Source organism: Hippocampus comes, unplaced genomic scaffold (genome assembly GCF_001891065.2).
Source record: "Hippocampus comes isolate QL1 unplaced genomic scaffold, H_comes_QL1_v1.1 scaffold353, whole genome shotgun sequence".
NCBI lineage: Eukaryota > Metazoa > Chordata > Actinopteri > Syngnathiformes > Syngnathidae > Hippocampus > Hippocampus comes.
Window position 1 is genome coordinate 243,371 of NW_017804981.1, and position 17,099 is coordinate 260,469.

At 43.9% G+C, this 17,099-nt stretch overlaps 4 protein-coding genes across 6 annotated transcripts in view; 3 read left to right on the forward strand and 1 right to left on the reverse strand.

Moving 5' to 3' along the window:
* Positions 1 to 2,520, forward strand: part of klhl15 (kelch-like family member 15) — a 7,869-nt gene extending 5,349 nt beyond the window's left edge. Inside the window, exon 10 of the mRNA XM_019893128.1 lies at positions 1,356 to 2,520. The gene's annotated coding sequence lies outside the window, so the exon portion shown is untranslated. The remainder of the gene's footprint in view (positions 1 to 1,355) is intronic.
* A 58-nt stretch (positions 2,521 to 2,578) lies between these two features.
* LOC109529681 (MICOS complex subunit MIC26) lies at positions 2,579 to 6,627 on the forward strand. The gene is made up of 8 exons (XM_019893079.1): positions 2,579 to 2,661; positions 3,105 to 3,200; positions 3,864 to 4,008; positions 4,140 to 4,235; positions 4,369 to 4,497; positions 5,171 to 5,262; positions 5,540 to 5,629; positions 5,710 to 6,627. The coding sequence occupies exons 1-8, from the start codon at positions 2,650 to 2,652 to the stop codon at positions 5,752 to 5,754; spliced, it is 705 nt and encodes a 234-aa protein (XP_019748638.1). The 5' UTR covers positions 2,579 to 2,649; the 3' UTR covers positions 5,755 to 6,627.
* Positions 6,628 to 6,681: 54 nt separating this feature from the next.
* Positions 6,682 to 9,049, reverse strand: LOC109529734 (diamine acetyltransferase 1-like). Of its 2 annotated transcripts, none has more exons than XM_019893160.1 (6): positions 8,781 to 9,049; positions 8,060 to 8,111; positions 7,570 to 7,650; positions 7,264 to 7,365; positions 7,150 to 7,190; positions 6,682 to 6,865 (listed from the first exon to the last, which is right to left on the reverse strand). In XM_019893160.1, the coding sequence occupies exons 1-6, from the start codon at positions 8,841 to 8,843 to the stop codon at positions 6,689 to 6,691; spliced, it is 516 nt and encodes a 171-aa protein (XP_019748719.1). In that variant the 5' UTR covers positions 8,844 to 9,049; the 3' UTR covers positions 6,682 to 6,688. The 2 variants fall into 2 exon arrangements, with proteins under 2 accessions (XP_019748719.1, XP_019748727.1); XM_019893168.1 differs by lacking the exon at positions 6,682 to 6,865 and adding an exon at positions 6,872 to 7,031 and having other exon boundaries at positions 7,113 to 7,190.
* A 1,971-nt stretch (positions 9,050 to 11,020) lies between these two features.
* LOC109529719 (acyl-coenzyme A thioesterase 9, mitochondrial) lies at positions 11,021 to 16,756 on the forward strand. 2 transcript variants are annotated; one of them, XM_019893141.1, is made up of 16 exons: positions 11,021 to 11,175; positions 11,637 to 11,728; positions 11,895 to 11,921; positions 13,245 to 13,290; positions 13,620 to 13,790; positions 13,869 to 13,906; positions 14,521 to 14,604; positions 14,712 to 14,815; positions 14,924 to 14,997; positions 15,070 to 15,137; positions 15,220 to 15,331; positions 15,483 to 15,573; positions 15,657 to 15,742; positions 15,822 to 15,909; positions 15,981 to 16,131; positions 16,363 to 16,756. In XM_019893141.1, exons 1-16 carry the CDS (start codon positions 11,162 to 11,164, stop codon positions 16,419 to 16,421), a joined length of 1,305 nt encoding a protein of 434 aa, XP_019748700.1. In that variant the 5' UTR covers positions 11,021 to 11,161; the 3' UTR covers positions 16,422 to 16,756. The 2 variants fall into 2 exon arrangements, with proteins under 2 accessions (XP_019748700.1, XP_019748708.1); XM_019893149.1 differs by lacking the exon at positions 11,895 to 11,921.
* The last annotated feature ends 343 nt before the right edge of the window (positions 16,757 to 17,099 follow it).

Consider the following 17,099-nt stretch of genomic DNA (forward strand, 5'->3'; position numbering starts at 1 on the left):
GGTCTCACTAGTTATGTTTTTTTTTTTGTTTTTTTTTCACGACTGCCTTCCACCCTGATTGTGCGACACATGATATTGAAAGTCGCTTGAAATATTGATTCTATAAGGGCCATCCGTGTACTCGGGCGCTCTTTTCACCTCACCAGTAAGACAATTCGGGCACTACTAGCTCGACCCGATTAATCAATCGGCTGGCCGATTCTTGCTGCTGTTGGAATCAATGCTGCGAGCGCTTTTCCATGAATCTGTTTTGCGCATTTATTCCCCTCCTTGAGAGTCATCGACTAGTATGCTCTATTGACATCTGTGGCATCCCAAGAGGACGACGACATGTTACTCGTGAGGCAAAACTGTGCACTCGTTGTGTCAGCTTGTGCGGTTTCGCTCTCGGGGAGCATGCGCTTGTTCTGCTTGGTCATGTTATCGTCGTGGAAGGACGAAAGGAAGGAAAGAAACATCACAAATGAGACGCAGCCATTCCGCCCCATGTGTTGAATCGTCTTCCTCACAAGGGGGCAAAGTGTGTACAGTACTAGTATATGGACAGCTGAGCACACTGTGTTGTTGGGGTTCCAAACACTTTCACACTTTGTTTTCCTTGAAAATGTCAGAACGAGAGAGAGAGAGAGAGAGAGGAAAAAAAAAAATGAACGGTTTGGATTGTACCTGTTTGGCCTCTGCTCGCTTTCCTGTTCAACGCACTGGAAGCTCAACAGATGTGAGTGAAATGTAATCTGTAATATTCTTGTCGAAGCGTAACATAGAATCAATAGTCAATAACCTGACACACTGAATGAGGTTTGAACTAGTGCAGCTACTTTTATACTCTCCTCATGTGCACTATTTAGCACCACACACACAATATGCGCATTTAGCGAAGTTGATTTAATAAAAATCCAAATGTGCTTTGGGCTTCCAGTGCGTTCCCCCCCGACACTCACGTGTCTTTTTCGGGTCGCGACATGTCTTACCTTTCCGCTCACCGCAAGTTTCTGTTGCTCCAGTTGTAGACTCGTCAGCCAATCAGCAGTCAGCGTTTGTCGCGTCGAAGCGACCACTCCAGTTCGGTTTTGTGTGTTTGTTTGTTTGTTTGTTTGTTTTTTTTTTTTTGGCGCAAAGGGCTCAGCACATACTGATGCTGTGTTTTAATGTTATTTATTTCGCAAGCTATGCAGTAATGTGTTGCATTATTTATTATGAAGACGTCTTTTTTTTTTAAAGGGGGTGGGAGGGACTGAGCAAGACTGAAAAACGTAGTTACCAAGATGCCTCCTCCTCCTGCTCCTGGTCCTTTTTTTCCTTCTTTATTCTTTTTCTTTTCTGTTGTCAACGCTACCAACTTCAATTTTTTACAGCTTCCAAACTGCTGGTGTTGGTGTCAGGCTGGGTTGTCATCGTGGCAAAACGTTCCTGTAACCTGCATGCATGCGTACGGGCCTCTTTGTCACGCCGGCATCACGCCACTATCGCAGGTGTCACCGTGTCTGTCGTTGTGGACTCGTGCGCTCAAGCAGCACTTTTCACATTTGGAATTTTACAAATCGACACGTTCCACACGATCTCATCTCATATTTTTTTGATGAGGGCAGTCCTCACTTGGTTCAGGTTATTGGTTCCACATCATTTCACCCGAGTCATCTTGTCACTACTGTTATTTTTGACTATGCACTTTTTTTTAACTGTTTTTTTTTTGGTTTGTTTTGTTCTTGTCACATGCTTATTTGTTTTTTTAAATGGCCACAGAAGTGTCAAACTGATTGATGAATGTTTGCAAGGGGATATACGTGCGTGCATGCGTGTGCGCATCGACTTCTTCCGGTGTTGCTGTCAAAGAAGAAACGTGATGAAAAGTGATAAGCTTGCAGGTCGCAGCATCCTTTAGTCTGTCAGTAGGCAAACAAAATTAGAAGATAAAAAACATCCACATACAGTATTTCTAAAGTATTTATACTGTGTGTATACTGTGTATTTATAAACACACACACGCAATTTATCGATTGATCTATTACTTTTTTCAATGATCTGTAATTGATTAATCTGAATTTTAAAAAAAATCTAATTTTTTTCACTTTAGTAAAAAATCTGACATTTCAAATTGACAGTGCAGCAAATGAAAACACAAACGAATTGTGACTTAGTTACGGGTTTGGTCCACAGAATAGTGAAAAATGTGATCCTTGCTTTCCAAAGTAAAATCAGATGTTGGCAAATGTCTCATTTTGATTCAACATGATAAAGGGGCACTTTTCCTAAAGGACTACAGGAAATTCAGAGTGCTTACTGTTGAGGGGCCACAATGGTTGATAATTACTAGTCAAACTTTCAATTATTTTTTTTTAAATAGTCGTTAATTTAATTGATTGGTTGCTGATTAGTTAGTTAATTGCTGCATCTGTAAGAGTACCTTGCTAGCACTGAAACAGGAAGAGATGGCAAGTTAAAATCATTTGTAATCTGGGCAAATCCTCTTTGGAAATGTTTGTAACTTCTTTCCTGAAATAAATGTTCATATTGGATGAATTCTGCCTGCCAGATTTAATTTAAAATGTTCTCGTTTAAAAACTATAAAGCACAGCCTTAAAGTAGTACTGCGCATGCGCGGCATCCCTACGACTCGCCGTAGAAAGCGCAAGTGTTCGGAAAGGAAACATGTCATATATGGTAACTAACCCTTTTTCATTTTCATAAAAACATATTCTACTTTGGGGTCGGCACTGTATTCTGTCTCCTGTATGTGATAGCAGTCAAGAAATTACTCTCCACTTAGCGGAAGTGCTGCTACACAAGATAACTGTTAACATTAGCCAGGTGGCTAACCCTTGACTCAGTCCAACCAATAGATTAATGCTAACCGTTAGTAGCCAGTATCGGTGGTCAGTTTCAGCACTGAGCGGCAAATAATTGCGAGTGTTTTCGAAGGCAACGAACTCGCATTTTCGACCTTCTCCTACGGAGGGGCCGTTGGAGAAGGTAGAAAATGCGGAATAGGAACTTTCCTAAATGGTGACGTCACTCATGTTGTGTTTGACACATGTCATGCGTCTTTTATTTCTTTCTTTCTTTACTTTGCCCCAAATGTGACTTATGTTGAACCTGGTTTGCAGGTGTCGCTGTGCTCCACAGCTTCGTGGCTTCTGCCGACCGCTGCCGCCTGCGCGGCCGCCAAGAGAAGCGCGCAGCCGGCCATGAGCATCGACGAGGTGACCTCCACCGACTAATTCTGTGCAGGCCTCTAAACAAATAGACAAAATAGAGGTGGAAAACGTTCCTCCATTCTGGTTTTACAGTTAATAAAAAAAGTCAAGTACAAACATTGATGCAAATGAATACAAATTCATCATAGCCTTGATCAATTTGATTGTGGAAATATAACACTTTAAAACTTTATTACAAACATATAGTCATGATATAATTTCATATTTGTTCCATTTAATTGCTTTGATTCATGGGTCATTTTGCTTCTCCTGATGTGCACACCTTGGCCACTTGGGGGCAGTGTAACTCAAATATGCATGGAGCCAGAGGAGATGCAGCAACTCCTCAGCAGTAATTTATATTGGTCAATCTTCACAGAAGATAAAGAATATATTTCCATAGGTTAATGCCAACTCATCTGTCTACATGTGTTACTGCACTGTGTATGCTTGAATACTTACAGGATTATAATGCCACTATGTCTATAAGGTTTCTCTTAGCATTGGCATAAAGACAGCCGATAAGCGAGACTGTGTTTGTTTATTCTGTTTTGGGATAAGACTGTAACAATAAAAATGTGAAAAATTTGAAGCGTTTATACTTTCAGATGCACTGTACTCAATAAAAATAAATAAAATGTTTTTTTCTTGTTTGTTTGTTTTTTTTAGCTGCCATCTCTATACACCAGACCCAAGGAGGATCAGAGCTGCGTGGATCCAATGGTGGCGGTGGGCCAGATGGAACAGAGCGTGGCATCATTGAGGAAATGGGTGGAACCGTATACAGATCAATGCCAGGTATGGTGTCGTGCTTGAGACGCGTCTCACGTCACAAATATTGACCCCGCCGCAGTCACAGGTGAAAAGCGTCCGTCGCGAGACTTAAGTCCAAGAGAAACTGCTGAATCAAAATGTTGACACAAAGCTTGTGGCGTCATCTTTCAGACATGTACCAGTTGTTCAGCGCTCCGCCCCCTGATCTGTATCCCAGCGTGGCGGTGGTGGGCTTCTCGGGCTTGCTGGGACTCTACTTGGCCAAAGGTGAACTGCTACGCACAAAGAATTTATAATAAGAAATGAGCTGTCCTCTGTCACACACACAAATATACTTCTTTTCAAAACGTACAAGCGTCCGTCGCAAGCCTTCAGTCCAAGAGAAACTCCTGAATCAAAATGTTGACACAAAGCTTGCGGTGTCATCTTTCAGACATGTACCAGTTGTTTAGCGCTCCACCCCCTGATCTGTATCCCAGCGTGGCGGTGGTGGGCTTCTCGGGCTTGCTGGGACTCTACTTGGCCAAAGGTGAACTGCTACGCACAAAGAATTTATAATAAGAAATGAGCTGTCCTCTGTCACACACACAAATATACTTCTTTTCAAAACGTAAACCCACTCGGTCAAATGGAAACTACTCCTGCAGCGCCCCCACGAGTTATCCAAACACTCGTTCAACAATGGTTGTTGCTCGTCCATTAGCATCCGGCAACAGCGACAGCTTCAGCGAGCTTCCTGATTGGTTAGCATTCAACGAGACTATTTTTCTGTTTCCCAATACAATTTCCGAGCCGGTGGTGAGGTCCCAACTTGCATAAAAATTTGTCATGTTAAATGTTGGACATCTTTCACATTTAATATTAAAGTGTCACCCAGGATCGCCTCAAAAATTGGACCTTTGCTGATTGAGAGGAAAGGGAGTGAAAATACTCAAATTTGGCTTTTTGATGGGTAGGTGTTTAGGCACTGCGGTGTATATATACACTTAAAAAAATCGAAACTATATCCTCTATATTTATGAGAGGAAAGCTGTTGTTGGTGTTTGGCTATGCTAGCAAGCTAACTCACAGTGCTACAAAAGCACACCAACAACACTGCACTCATGGCTCAGCATGATAAGATAAGCCGTGTTTACACTCTTACTTTGTCTGGAGGAGTGAGAGTTAGACAACCTGACACCGTGTATTTGTTTCGTCTTCAGGGTCAAAGGTGAAGCGTGTGGCGTTTCCACTGGGCCTCATGGCCCTGAGCGCCTCCATGTTCTACCCTCAACAAGCCTCTTCGCTATTCAAGGTCTGCATTTTTTCCCCCCTCCACCATCTCATGGTACTTGTTTTCAATTGTTTGGGTTTAACGTGAGAGGCAGTATCATGAGTGGCATGTTTGGCTCACAGTCCAGAGGTTCTGGGTTCAAATCTGGGCGAAAACCTTTACTGTAACTTGTCCCGAGGTGTGATTGTGTGTTTGTATCTTCCCTGACATTGACTCTGGACCATTTTGTTACCAACAGTAGAACCCCTGCAGGTAAAATGAGACGTTTTCCCAAAGATGTTGTCATTTGTCCCCGCAGGGGGGTCGGGACTCGGCGCGGGTGTGGGTTCACAGCGGACGCGTCGCCGTGGAGACACTATGGAAAGAGCCGCCATTCGGCAAACAGAAGGTGAGTCTTGGAGAGCTAAAGTTAGCATGTGGCACACTGAGAGGTCCAAACTAAGAAAAGGAAAAAAATTGTTTGTCAAGCCCGAGAAGACGGAGCGGCGGGAGGGCGGCGGCACGTCCAGCTGAAGCCAGACAAGTCTCTCACACACACGCACGCACTAAATCACCATTAGTTAAAATTTAAATTAATTTTATTTTCCTTCAGCGTACACAGGAACATGTTGAATGCTCAGTGGGAGCCATCATCTTGTTAGAACTGCTCAAGTGTTTTTCCATGAATTATGAATGATTTAATATCCACAAGTCGCTGATGGTGTAGTGGTACACACGCCGGACTTGTGTGCGGGCAGCGTGGCATCGATTTCCCACTCGGTGATGGTGTGGATGAGGGTGTGAATAGTCGTTTGTCTCTATATGTGCCCTGGGACTGACTGGTGACCAGTTCAGGGTGTCAGCTGGGATAGGCTCCGGCAACTCCCCTGCGACACTGCTCAGGATAATCCGTGTTGAAAATGGAGTGATGGATCGATAATACCCACAAGACACAGATGGCAGTTATGTGACAAAAGGTCCACGTCAACATTTGAATGAACTGCACTTACTTTTAATGTAATAATAAAGGACACATACAATCTATCCTTTCTGTGATTGGCCTGATTTGTCCGAAAGGCTTTTGTCGCTATCAAATTCATGGGTATGTCAGCCACCATCTTGGAAAGTTATTTCGAGTTGTGTAGCTTACTTCATACTTGTACGACATGACCCGTGTGTGTGTTTTATCCCTGAATGTTGTGATCCAAATAACACAATTGAAATCTTGTACAAAACAACTACCGCTAATATATATGAACACACACTACTATGTTACCTAAACCAATGGGCTTTGAATGTATTGGAGAAAAGTAAGTGACAATTGACAATATGTTATCAAGTGATTTTATTATTGCTAAGTGGCTTTAGCATGTGGCATCTACAATCTCAAGTCAACATTTAAAAAAAAAAAAAGATTTCTTGTAGTTATTTAATACGCGAGTGAAACCTCCTCCCTCTCCCGCCGCCGTCACACCTCGGTGGGCGTGGCCATCTTGACGAGGCTGCTCTTGTCAAAGCGGTAGAGCCTCCAGCCCTCCTCCTGAGAGAGGTCCTCAGCCCCGCGCCTCTTGTAGTACTGGATGGACACCTCGTTGTTCTCGGCCACCACAAACATCATACCCGTGCAGCGAGTCTTCACCGCCAGCTGTGGGGAGGGAGGGTGGGGTCATAAACATTTAAGCAGGTCAAAAATTACTGTGGTAGAAAGCCAAGTCATTACAATGAACCATGCCTATTCGTGATTCAACTCTTGGTGCCAGTAAACTATGTCGAAGTAAGTTGAGGAGCTTCATTTCGACAAAAGCAGTGATTTGGCAACATCTGGTGGCATAGCCAACCAAGGGAACAATATTCAAGTTAATTGAGGAGCTTCATTTCGATAAAAGTATGATGTGACCACCATCTTGTAGCATTCATACGCTCACTCACGTCGCTGAGCCGTCGCAGGATCTCCGAGCCGATGCCGAGGCCTGTAACCAAGACGAGCCGCGTTAACGTGAACAGACCGGACAGAGTGCGGCGACGGCGGACACGGCTTCCTACCTCGAAAGTCGTCCATCACATAGAACTCCTCCATGTAGAGCTGCTTGCCTACCCAGGGGTCATACGTGAAGTAGTACATGGCGAAGCCCACCACTTTGGAATCTGTCCACATTCACACATTCATGTAAACGCACGCGCAGTTTGCTACCCACTTTGAAACTAATTTGCTTCAATTACTTTTAATATTGCGAGTGACATTCATCTCTTTGAACATTTAGTGGTCATAAAGAACAAAGTACACCTAATGACAATTCTATTGGGAGGAAGTGAGGAAATTTCTTTCCGTGATGTAACGGCCTTGCTGACCTTGGCTGGCGCCCCCTCCTGGGATTTCAGCAATGATGCAGTGGTAGAACGGCGTGTCACCAAATCCATCCTCCAGGAGCTCTGTGGTGACAAACATTCTATTTTTTCAAAACGGGGGCTTTAGGCTGCTTCATCCCACTCTCTTCTAAATTTACTTTCAAGATAGACGTCCAAAATTAAACATTGTTGCCTGCTAGCTCAATATGAACACAATGGAAAATGTCAATGACACGCTAACGGTTCGTGTCAATAGTTGTGGTTATAGTCCCTTTTCAACCACTGCAGCTGTAAAACAAAAGGGCTGTACGTAAACAACCAAATTCTTTGTTAAATCAAAATATACAAAGACCAACAAAACTGGAGTTAGCTTTTGATAAAGTAGTTCATGATTCCTTGTAAAAGGTCAACAGTGGTATTTAAGAGTGCCCCATTTATTACAGATACTCTACTTTTCTTTCCCCATTTAAATATTCACAGATGTCGTCTTCACCTTGTTCAGTCAGCGTCACCTGGTGCTCCATTTCTTCATACTTGGCAAGTTCCTTGAAACAAGAACAAGGCTTTTTTTCAGTGCACACAGAATCAAAAGAAATGAAACCTGACAAGCGTTTCATTGTGGCTGCTCTGCAAAAAAAAAAATTTAAAAAGCCAGAACAAACTATATTTACAATGTGTACAAATACAGTAGCTAAAGTGATTACTTCACAGTACTTAACAAGATCAATGATCAAGTTTTTTTTTTTTAAGAAATCTTTTAATAGATTACATGATGCTTTGCCGTTCAGTGGAGGAATCAAATATTTGGCTCTGTGCGTGGGATTGCGGGTTTAAAAAGAAAATCCTAACTGGTAAAACATGGTCACTCTAATTGTGCCCCCACATCCACGCAGACCGGACACCAGCTGCTGTTTACACAAGTAGGGCGGATGTGAGTCAACGTGCCCGAACAAAGAGTGACGATGGTGACGTCACAATCGGTCGCCCTCGGTACTTTTTCGGCTCTGACGTCAACTTTTTGTGCTGCCGTCGTGATGGGCCATCCGACGACACCGGCACTGAGGAAATTTGTTCCCAATTAATTGTTAGGGTTTGTCATAAAAGCAGGTCGGGGCTCAACGCGCGTGTGTGCGCGCGCGTGTTTAATCTGACCCATTTCCAAGTGATGCGTATGGGATTAAAAACGTTCTGTGATTAACTGCCGCGTGGTTTACCTTCACCAGTCGTAATATATCAGGCACGTCCTTTGGTTCAGCCTTTCGCAAATTATACTCCATTTTCTCCGTTTACTCTTTTTTCCTTTCGTACGAAGTCCTCTGTAAGTGAAGTGAAAGATTAGGAGTTTCTTCATTCGCTTCAGAGACGCTTTCCCACTGCAGTCAGCCGCTGGTCCGGACGAGTTTGTCTACGCAAGAACATTCAGCAAGTAATACCCAGACGGGTTGATGCCAACTCTCCTTTGAGCCTCTTTGTTTACTTCGGTATTTTATAGCGTCTTCCTCCTGCTTTGTGAGTGGACACCACACTGACCGGCTCGGGTTTCCCCAAACCCTATTGGTCATTTTTAGCCAATCGGAATTGACGGTATGTTCACGAGCCCTTTCATTTTTCCTAATTAACTGGGGAAAAAGTCTCAAATCAAAGTACTCGGTTTAGGATTTAGCGCATTTCACGTGTATGAATGTTAAAACAATCAAATAATATACGAAAGTAAATTTGTTAGTATGTTGTATAAATGCGTTTCTCACCGTTTCTCAAATTCCTCCGCCACATTGGTCGTTTTTATCCAATCGTAAAGGAGGTGGTGATCACATGCCCAGTCCTTTTCCAAATGAACTGGAATATTTTTCTGACATCAAAGTAGTCCGTTTAGGAGGTAGCGTGGTTTCACGTGTACGAATATTTTAACAACTAACAAATAATAAACATGGCTGATCGTGACAGTAAATAGTCTTAATTGTGTCATATTTTGTGTTTTACGCAGCTCTCAATTTTCGCCCATACCATTGGATGCATATTTCCAAATCAGGCAATTTGTGGAGTTTCGTTTTTTTTTTTGGCCAATTGAAAGCGAGGGTGTGTTCACGTGACGAGGCGGTTATTTGAAACTTTTGTCACAAAACAAATATGTAGGATTAACTATTTTTTTACACATTTTAACGATATTTGTTAATCCCTCGCTTTATGACAGTTCACTCTATGCAGTCTCGCAAGATCAGACATTTCTGAATCAAACATTTCATTTAAAATCGTGGATTGTTTTGTTATAGTCCAGGATTTTTTTAGTTTTCGGTTTTTATAGCGCAGTCAGGAGTGCAACGATCGCTAGTTTTTAGAGACTACGTTGCCGTTACACAGACGAATGGCACAACATCGGAACGTCCAAATTCTGCATCGGGACGACCGCTGGTTTTAAAGAGGCGCAATAGGTTTTAAAAAGCCATCAATGCCAAACAAGCTGTATGTAAACAGAGCAGGGAGTTATCGTCTGACATCCCTCCCCCTAAAGATTGCCTAATTCTACGAGGTGTGTGTCCCGAAAGAACTGTTTTTCAACAAGGTGAGTGGACGAACAATTAGTGTACACCACGGTCGTTTCACAAATGTATTGTTGACACACCCACCGAGACTCCACACACAGGAATAGCCCAGTTGTCCCGATTCGACCTTTGCAGACAGATACCGGACACCTTTAGTATTCTCTTCCTGAATAACAGTTCTCATCGACGAGTCTGAAAATATTTACCAGCCACACGGTGGTTAATAAGTGATTGCATTGTGCTTGTCAATAGTTTCCTTATCACCCTTAACAAGTGGTATAGTGCACATAACAATTTTGGTCTGGTCCTCAAAAGAGCACGAGGGGTTGTTGATGAGTGCTCAACTCCTCCCCCCTGCAACTTTTCCATAGCAGTCAGCCACCTTTCTCTGGACATCATAAAAAAAGACGGTATCCAATTTATTCATCTCTAAATGATTACACGTTTACAATTTTCTACAGAGAAAAAAATAATTGGACCATAATCCGATTTTATTATGGGTACATAGCACCTAAGATAACAATTTAAATTGTTTTATGGCTTCGCTGGAGACATAGCGAGTCTACCGTGGGTGAGGTGTTGTAAACAAAACACAAGATTGACATTTATTTATTTATGCAGGGGACATCGATTTGTAAAGCCCTAAATTAAGCGGTCAAGATTGCTAAAAAATACACAATATCTTCAGGTTGGATGAGAGGATTCGCATTAAAGTGGGAGTTCAAAAAATTGAGACGCGATATAGCGGGGTTCACTATGCTGTATTTCGACTATTTTCAGCACCCCCCGCGACCCTTGTGAGGATAAAGCGGAACAGAAAATGGATGGATGTACTACTTTTGCGCCTCCTGCTGGACAACGTCGGTACGAGGCCGAAACAAATCCGACCACATTTTAATGCGTCATCGCCTGGTAGGCGTGGCTAACCCCCAACGCGGAAGTGCCTGTTTCTCTGACTCTGTGGTCCTCATCGTTCCGTCACCCCGAGAAGAGAAAAAGCGATTCCTTCTTTTTTTCTCACCGAAAGCTCGTCTGCGTTCGCTGTTCTTCGCGCGATGTTCTCAAAGAGGTTTGTTTTATTCTTTTCGTACGTTGATGCTAGCAGCTTCCCCGGGAGGTTGATTTTGGCCCGCAGCCACCACAAGTGGAAAAAGAAGTTTGGGCTTGGCTGGAGAATGGAAGGCCACACCACTAAGTTGGTGAGGTAGGCAGGGTGTGCCTCGAACTGGAACGAACACACTCAGGAAAATACAGTCGTGGGAATGATTCTTGACGTCTAAGGCAAATGAATACAAATCTGATGCCTCACAGCTTCTATAGTGGTGTCATATAAGCAAAATTTCCCTTTTACTTTTATTTCTATAATATAGCAAAAAAAAAGGCTAAATGATGACTATTATTGCTGGACATAATTTTTATAATTGATTCCATGCATAGAAAAGTAACAAATTAAACGTTATTATACATCGTGTGTGTGTGTGTGTGTGTGTGTGTGTGTGTGTGTGTGTGTGTGTGTGTGTGTGTCTCCAGGTTCATGTCATGTCTGCGACCCTCCGCGTCCTTGGCAAGCAGAAGATTTCTATGCTCGGCGGTGAAGGGAAGAGCGCCTGACATGGCCGAAGGTTAGACTCAAGCATCATCGTTCCCATCATCATCCTCACCTCGAACAAAATTGACTCAAAATGTATTAAAATAATTCATTTGATGATCTGACGTCACAGATGTTGGCCTCTTGAAGCTCAGGAAGCCCCGCACTGTGTGTGTCTGATGTGTTTTGTTTCTCCACAGGAAACCCTCTGTTGCACGTGTCAAATGGTGTGTTGGTACTCTAACGTACAATCATAACAATCATAACAAATAACATCACGAGCGGTGCTAGGGCTGGGCGATTGGGAACAGTTCTTCCAAAAAGTGGCATGACGCTTTCAGGTCATTTGTAATTCAACTTGCCTGTTGAACTAAACATAAAACAAAGAGAAATACACTTGATATATTTGAAACAGCAACATGTCAAAGCCTTTCAGTCTGATAGCCGCTGCGGTGTTGTCACCATTTAAGCAACGGATTGAACACAAAGTTCCCCAACATCTCTATTACCGGCAACAAAAAAAAAGGGGTCGCCGTCATATATTCTTTAGCCTCTGCGAAGAACACCCAATGTTAGCGCCGTACTGATGAATTGAGAGGAGTTGATAAGTCTCATTCATTCATTCATTCATTTTCCGAACCGCTTGATCCTCACTAGGGTCGCGGGGGGTGCTGGAGCCTATCCCAGCCGTCTTCGGGCTCAATGACCACAATATCCGCGTGTCTCTCTTATACTGCCCCCAGGTGGCCAAACCAGGAAGGCACACCACAAAGAGCAGCCCACCTTATCGCCCAGCCCTCATTAGTGCTAATAGCGTAGCACGTTTATCCTCTGCGGCATGTCTCCTGGCCGCTTCCACGCATGCCTCCATCTGCGTTTAACTCGGAAATGATTTCCTCTTCCTTCCACAGCGTGGCTAAAACACTTCCTGCTGCACTGGGATTGGTCTCGCCTGTGAACTTTGCCTGTATGGCGTTTCTCCTTTTAGTTTCGTTTCTCTCGCTGTCGACTCTTCACTGCGGAAACAAGCAATTGTCGCGTTTCATCTTTTCATGAGACAACAATCAAGAAATACCATTCTGACGCAATGTAAAAGTAGTCATTGTACTCAACACGCAGCCATTGATGTCTAACCACGGGCAACAAAAGTGAGCACACCCCTAAGTGAAAATGTCCAATTTTGGCCCAAAGCAATAACAGTAAATTTAACAGACCTAACACCCTTTCACGCTTTGTAACTAAGGAGTCACATGACACAAGGGAGTGAAAGGGGCTCATTGGGGACAATTCTGACCTTTTCATTTCGGGGTGTTGTCACTTTTGTTGCCTAAAGCACAGACGTTAATGGCTGACTGCTGAATTATTTTAAAGTGACAGTAAATTAAATTATTTTTTAATTTAATCGGTACATGGGCTAATTTAAGTTGGAGCAAAGTGTCATATCTTCAGTGTTGTCCCATGACAGGAGAGAATAAAATATTCCCAACATGTGAGCATTGTACTTATTTTTTGTGAGATTGTCTATCTGATGCTAATTTGATTTCTTCCAGTACGGAACAGGCTGCGAGAAATCGTGGGAGCTTCCACGAACTGGAGGTACGCGATCATCAGCTGAATCTCAATTGATGTTGAAGATGTCACACATTTCCTGTGGTTTTCTTCTTGTCGACGCCATCTTACATGTGGAATGCTCACAAAGTAACAGCCCGCGCTATTTATTTGTGTTGCGGTGCTACAATCACCTGAGTAACCGTTTGACAATATAACAGTACTCAGTCACATACTCTTTATCCTCTGTATAGAGTGACCAATATTAGTGCTGCACTGATGAGCTGTGAGGTGTGAGGTGTCTTAATGACCAGTATATCTCTCTGGCTGTCTTCTCCTCCCTTCTTTAAAAATCTGTATGTTTCATTGCTGCGCAGCGACCACCAACAGGCCATGTCAGAACGCGTGTCGCTGTCGTCCATGTTGGCACGGTCCCAGAGCGAACTTCCGGCCAAGAGCATGAAGGAGAGTTTCCTTGAGGTGCACCTTCCTCTTGGCTCCGAGCCACAGCTGCGAGAGAAATACCTCACTTTCCACAACACCGTCAGGTAGCGGAACAGCACGTAAGGTCACGTCCGCGTCGGCAGACGCAACCGCTAACGTCCTCGCGTTTTGCTCTTGGTCAGGTTTGGGCGCATTCTGGAGGACTTGGATAGTTTGGCAGGTACAAACTCTTCTTTACAAAGCAAAAAAAAAGAACAAAAGGGAAAAGTATGACAAATTAAATGAAGTAAAAGTGACACCAAACCATTTTTTTTAAAAACAAAAAGCAAGCCTGTTGCACGAAATGAAGCTACCACAAAAAATTATATATATTTGACATATCTAGTACTTTAAAACCTACTTTAAAAAAGTGTATTAACCACTCGTTTTCAGATCATTTTCCCAATAATTCAGCAAATTTCAACTTCAAGCGGACATTTTTGCTCTTGTCTTGACATTAACAGTGTACTTAAATATCAGGCGAAAAAAACCATGTCATATTTTTTCAATGGAAATTATTCCATATCAAAGTTAAATTATTTGTGCCTAAAAAAAAAAAAAGATTAAATTCTAATGTGCTAAGTAAAACTAAAATACATAGCACAGCACTTTGCTGACTAAACTGTTTTTTTTTTTTTTTAATTTACCGAGATATATTTCCTCATTGAATTTTACCCTCGTTCTTTTATATGACCTGTTCTGTGAAGCGTTTTATTTTCAATTCTGAAAGGCACAACATCAAATCTTGATAGATTGACCCCTGCTGAAGTTGACGTCTTCCCTCTGCCTCTTCAGTGCTCATTTCATACTCGCACACTTACAATCCCGCCCTGAAGAGGTCGCCGTTGTCCATTGTCACCGCCCTGGTGGACAAAATAGGTAAGATTCAAACTTCGCGAGCCGGAAAGAGCGTTACTAGCGCAACGTTACAGCATTTCTGGAGCTACTTGGTTGTCACGGTGACGCGAGGCCACTGCTGTGTGCAGACATGAGGCAGCAGGTGATCTACCCTGACTGCGACATCAAGTTCACGGGTCACGTGACCTGGGTGGGGAACACCTCCATCGAAGCCAAGATGCACATGACGCAGGTGTGATGTCACAGACGCTTTGATATTTGCCGTGCGCCGACGCTTCTGTCCGTCCGTGCGCCTTAAAATGGAGAATTCAAGTTCGTGTCTTCCTTGTTGTTGTTTTAGTATCGCAATGGAGCGTATTGCCCGGTTCTGGACGCCACGTTTGTGATGGTGGCTCGCGATCCAGAGAACAAGAGGTTGGGAACGCAGTCGGCAAAAGGAAGTCCACTGGACCACGTTGACTTTGTTATCTCTCGTCTTGTTTCCAGAGCAGCTTTCGTAAATCCTCTGAGTCCAGAAGGTCCAGAAGAGGAGGAACTCTACAGGCAGGGAGAAGGTAGGAGAGCACACATGTTGCGTAAGAGCCTCGTCGCGACATGTGACCTCCATTTTGTGCATCCGCGCGCGCGGTTCCTTAGCTAACAAGTCCCGTCGGGTGGAACTGAGCACAGCGTCCCTCTTGAAAGTGGCGCCCACGGCCGAGGAGAGGAAGATCGTTCATGGGCTCTTCCTCAACACCCTGGACACAAAGTAAGAAATCGATAAATCCAACGTCGTCGATTGCGCCGCAGATGAATTTATTGCTTGTGTTTAAAAAAACAAAATAAAAATAAAAAATCATTGACAGTCGCTCACGCTCCGCGTTCGACTGTCGTCGTTGACTTTTGCGTTTTTCGTGAAGGACGGTGAGCTTCCGCAGTCGAGTGTTGCCGCCGGACTCGGTTTGGATGGAAGATTCCAAACTAAAAGGACTGGAGATCTGCCACCCGCAGGTGAACACACCCGGGAAACATTTCATGAAAATACCACCCGCTAAACACAGTGAGATTTGTGTGTGTGGATGTGCGTTTGTCAGGAAAGGAACATCTTCAACAGGATTTTCGGAGGCTTCTTGATGAGGAAAGCGTACGAGCTGGGCTGGGCCAACGCTTGCTCCTTCGGGTCAGTGTGGCGTCAGAATCAAATACGCAAAGAACACCCGCGCAATGTGATGCTAACAAGCGTCCGCGCTCCTCGACAGGGGTTGTCGGCCCAGTCTGGTGGCCGTTGACGACATCCTCTTCCAGAAACCCGTGGAGATCGGATCCCTGCTGCTGCTCTCGTCACAGGTCAGGAAGAAACGACGCTTACCCGCGAAAGAGCCGCGACGCGACGCAATGGGTCTATGTTGTCCCGTCAGGTGTGTTACACGGAGGGCAAGCACATCCAGGTCCGAGTTCACAGCGAAGTCTTTGACCCGCTGACCCGCCAGCACAACACCACCAACGTCTTCCACTTCACCTTCGCGTCCGACCGCGACGTCCCCAACATTGTCCCTCAGTCTTACGGAGGTGAGCGCGTACCTACTGGGAGGGGACTTCCGAAATAAATTCTAATATTGTCCTTAAGTGAATCTGTTTCAGTAGGTCAATTCAAAAAGTGAAAAGTTCAAATAACGGTAATGAACGGTAGGCAGGACTGCTTTCGACTATATGCCGATATATGTTCCTGTTCCTGTTCCCTGACACACACACACTAGTCCCACCCCCTCACTGTGTGTATGTGTGTCGTTTGTCCCACAGAGTCCATGTTGTATCTGGATGGAAAACGTCACTTCAACCAAACCGTGGCGCCACATTGAACATGCGAGTGAGTGTGTGTGCATGCATGCGCACGTGTGTTACTTTCTTGTGATGTTTACAATTCTGTCCCGACGGGAACATGTTTGACATCTCCGTTATGTTACTTCCTTTTTCTTTTGGACCAGTCATTATAGACTGCCGCTATGATGTCACAGACCTCATCCACACTAAAATAGTTATTATACTTTATTTATCATCTCCTGGATGACTCTATGCACTGCTTGAATGTATCCAATGTTATATTTTGACTTCACTCTGTTACACGCTTCACTGTACTCGCGGCATCTTTTTTCTTGGCCTTATGATGCAATAAATGGATTTTTATTTCTCTGGATTTCTGTTCAAGTGTGCTTTTACAGCCCATGAAATTGGTTTTCATTGTACAAAGAGCCTTGAAAATATTGTCGTAATCTCGGTGACGCATTGTCGTCTTCTCGGGATCCGGAATGTTGAGCTGCTTTGGAATGCGGACGATTCCTGTTTCCCCGCCTGCGTGTGCACTTTGCGTGTGACGTGTGCCACAAAGCGTCACAGGTACACGACGCCTGTTTGCTTTCAGGGCGGTGACACAAAAAGCAGATGAACGTCGTCAATAAGCTTCAAAGCACACCACATTGCTGATGACTTCTTTAAGGTAATTTGGAGGGTTTTATTTGAAAAGTGGCTTTTTAGTTTGG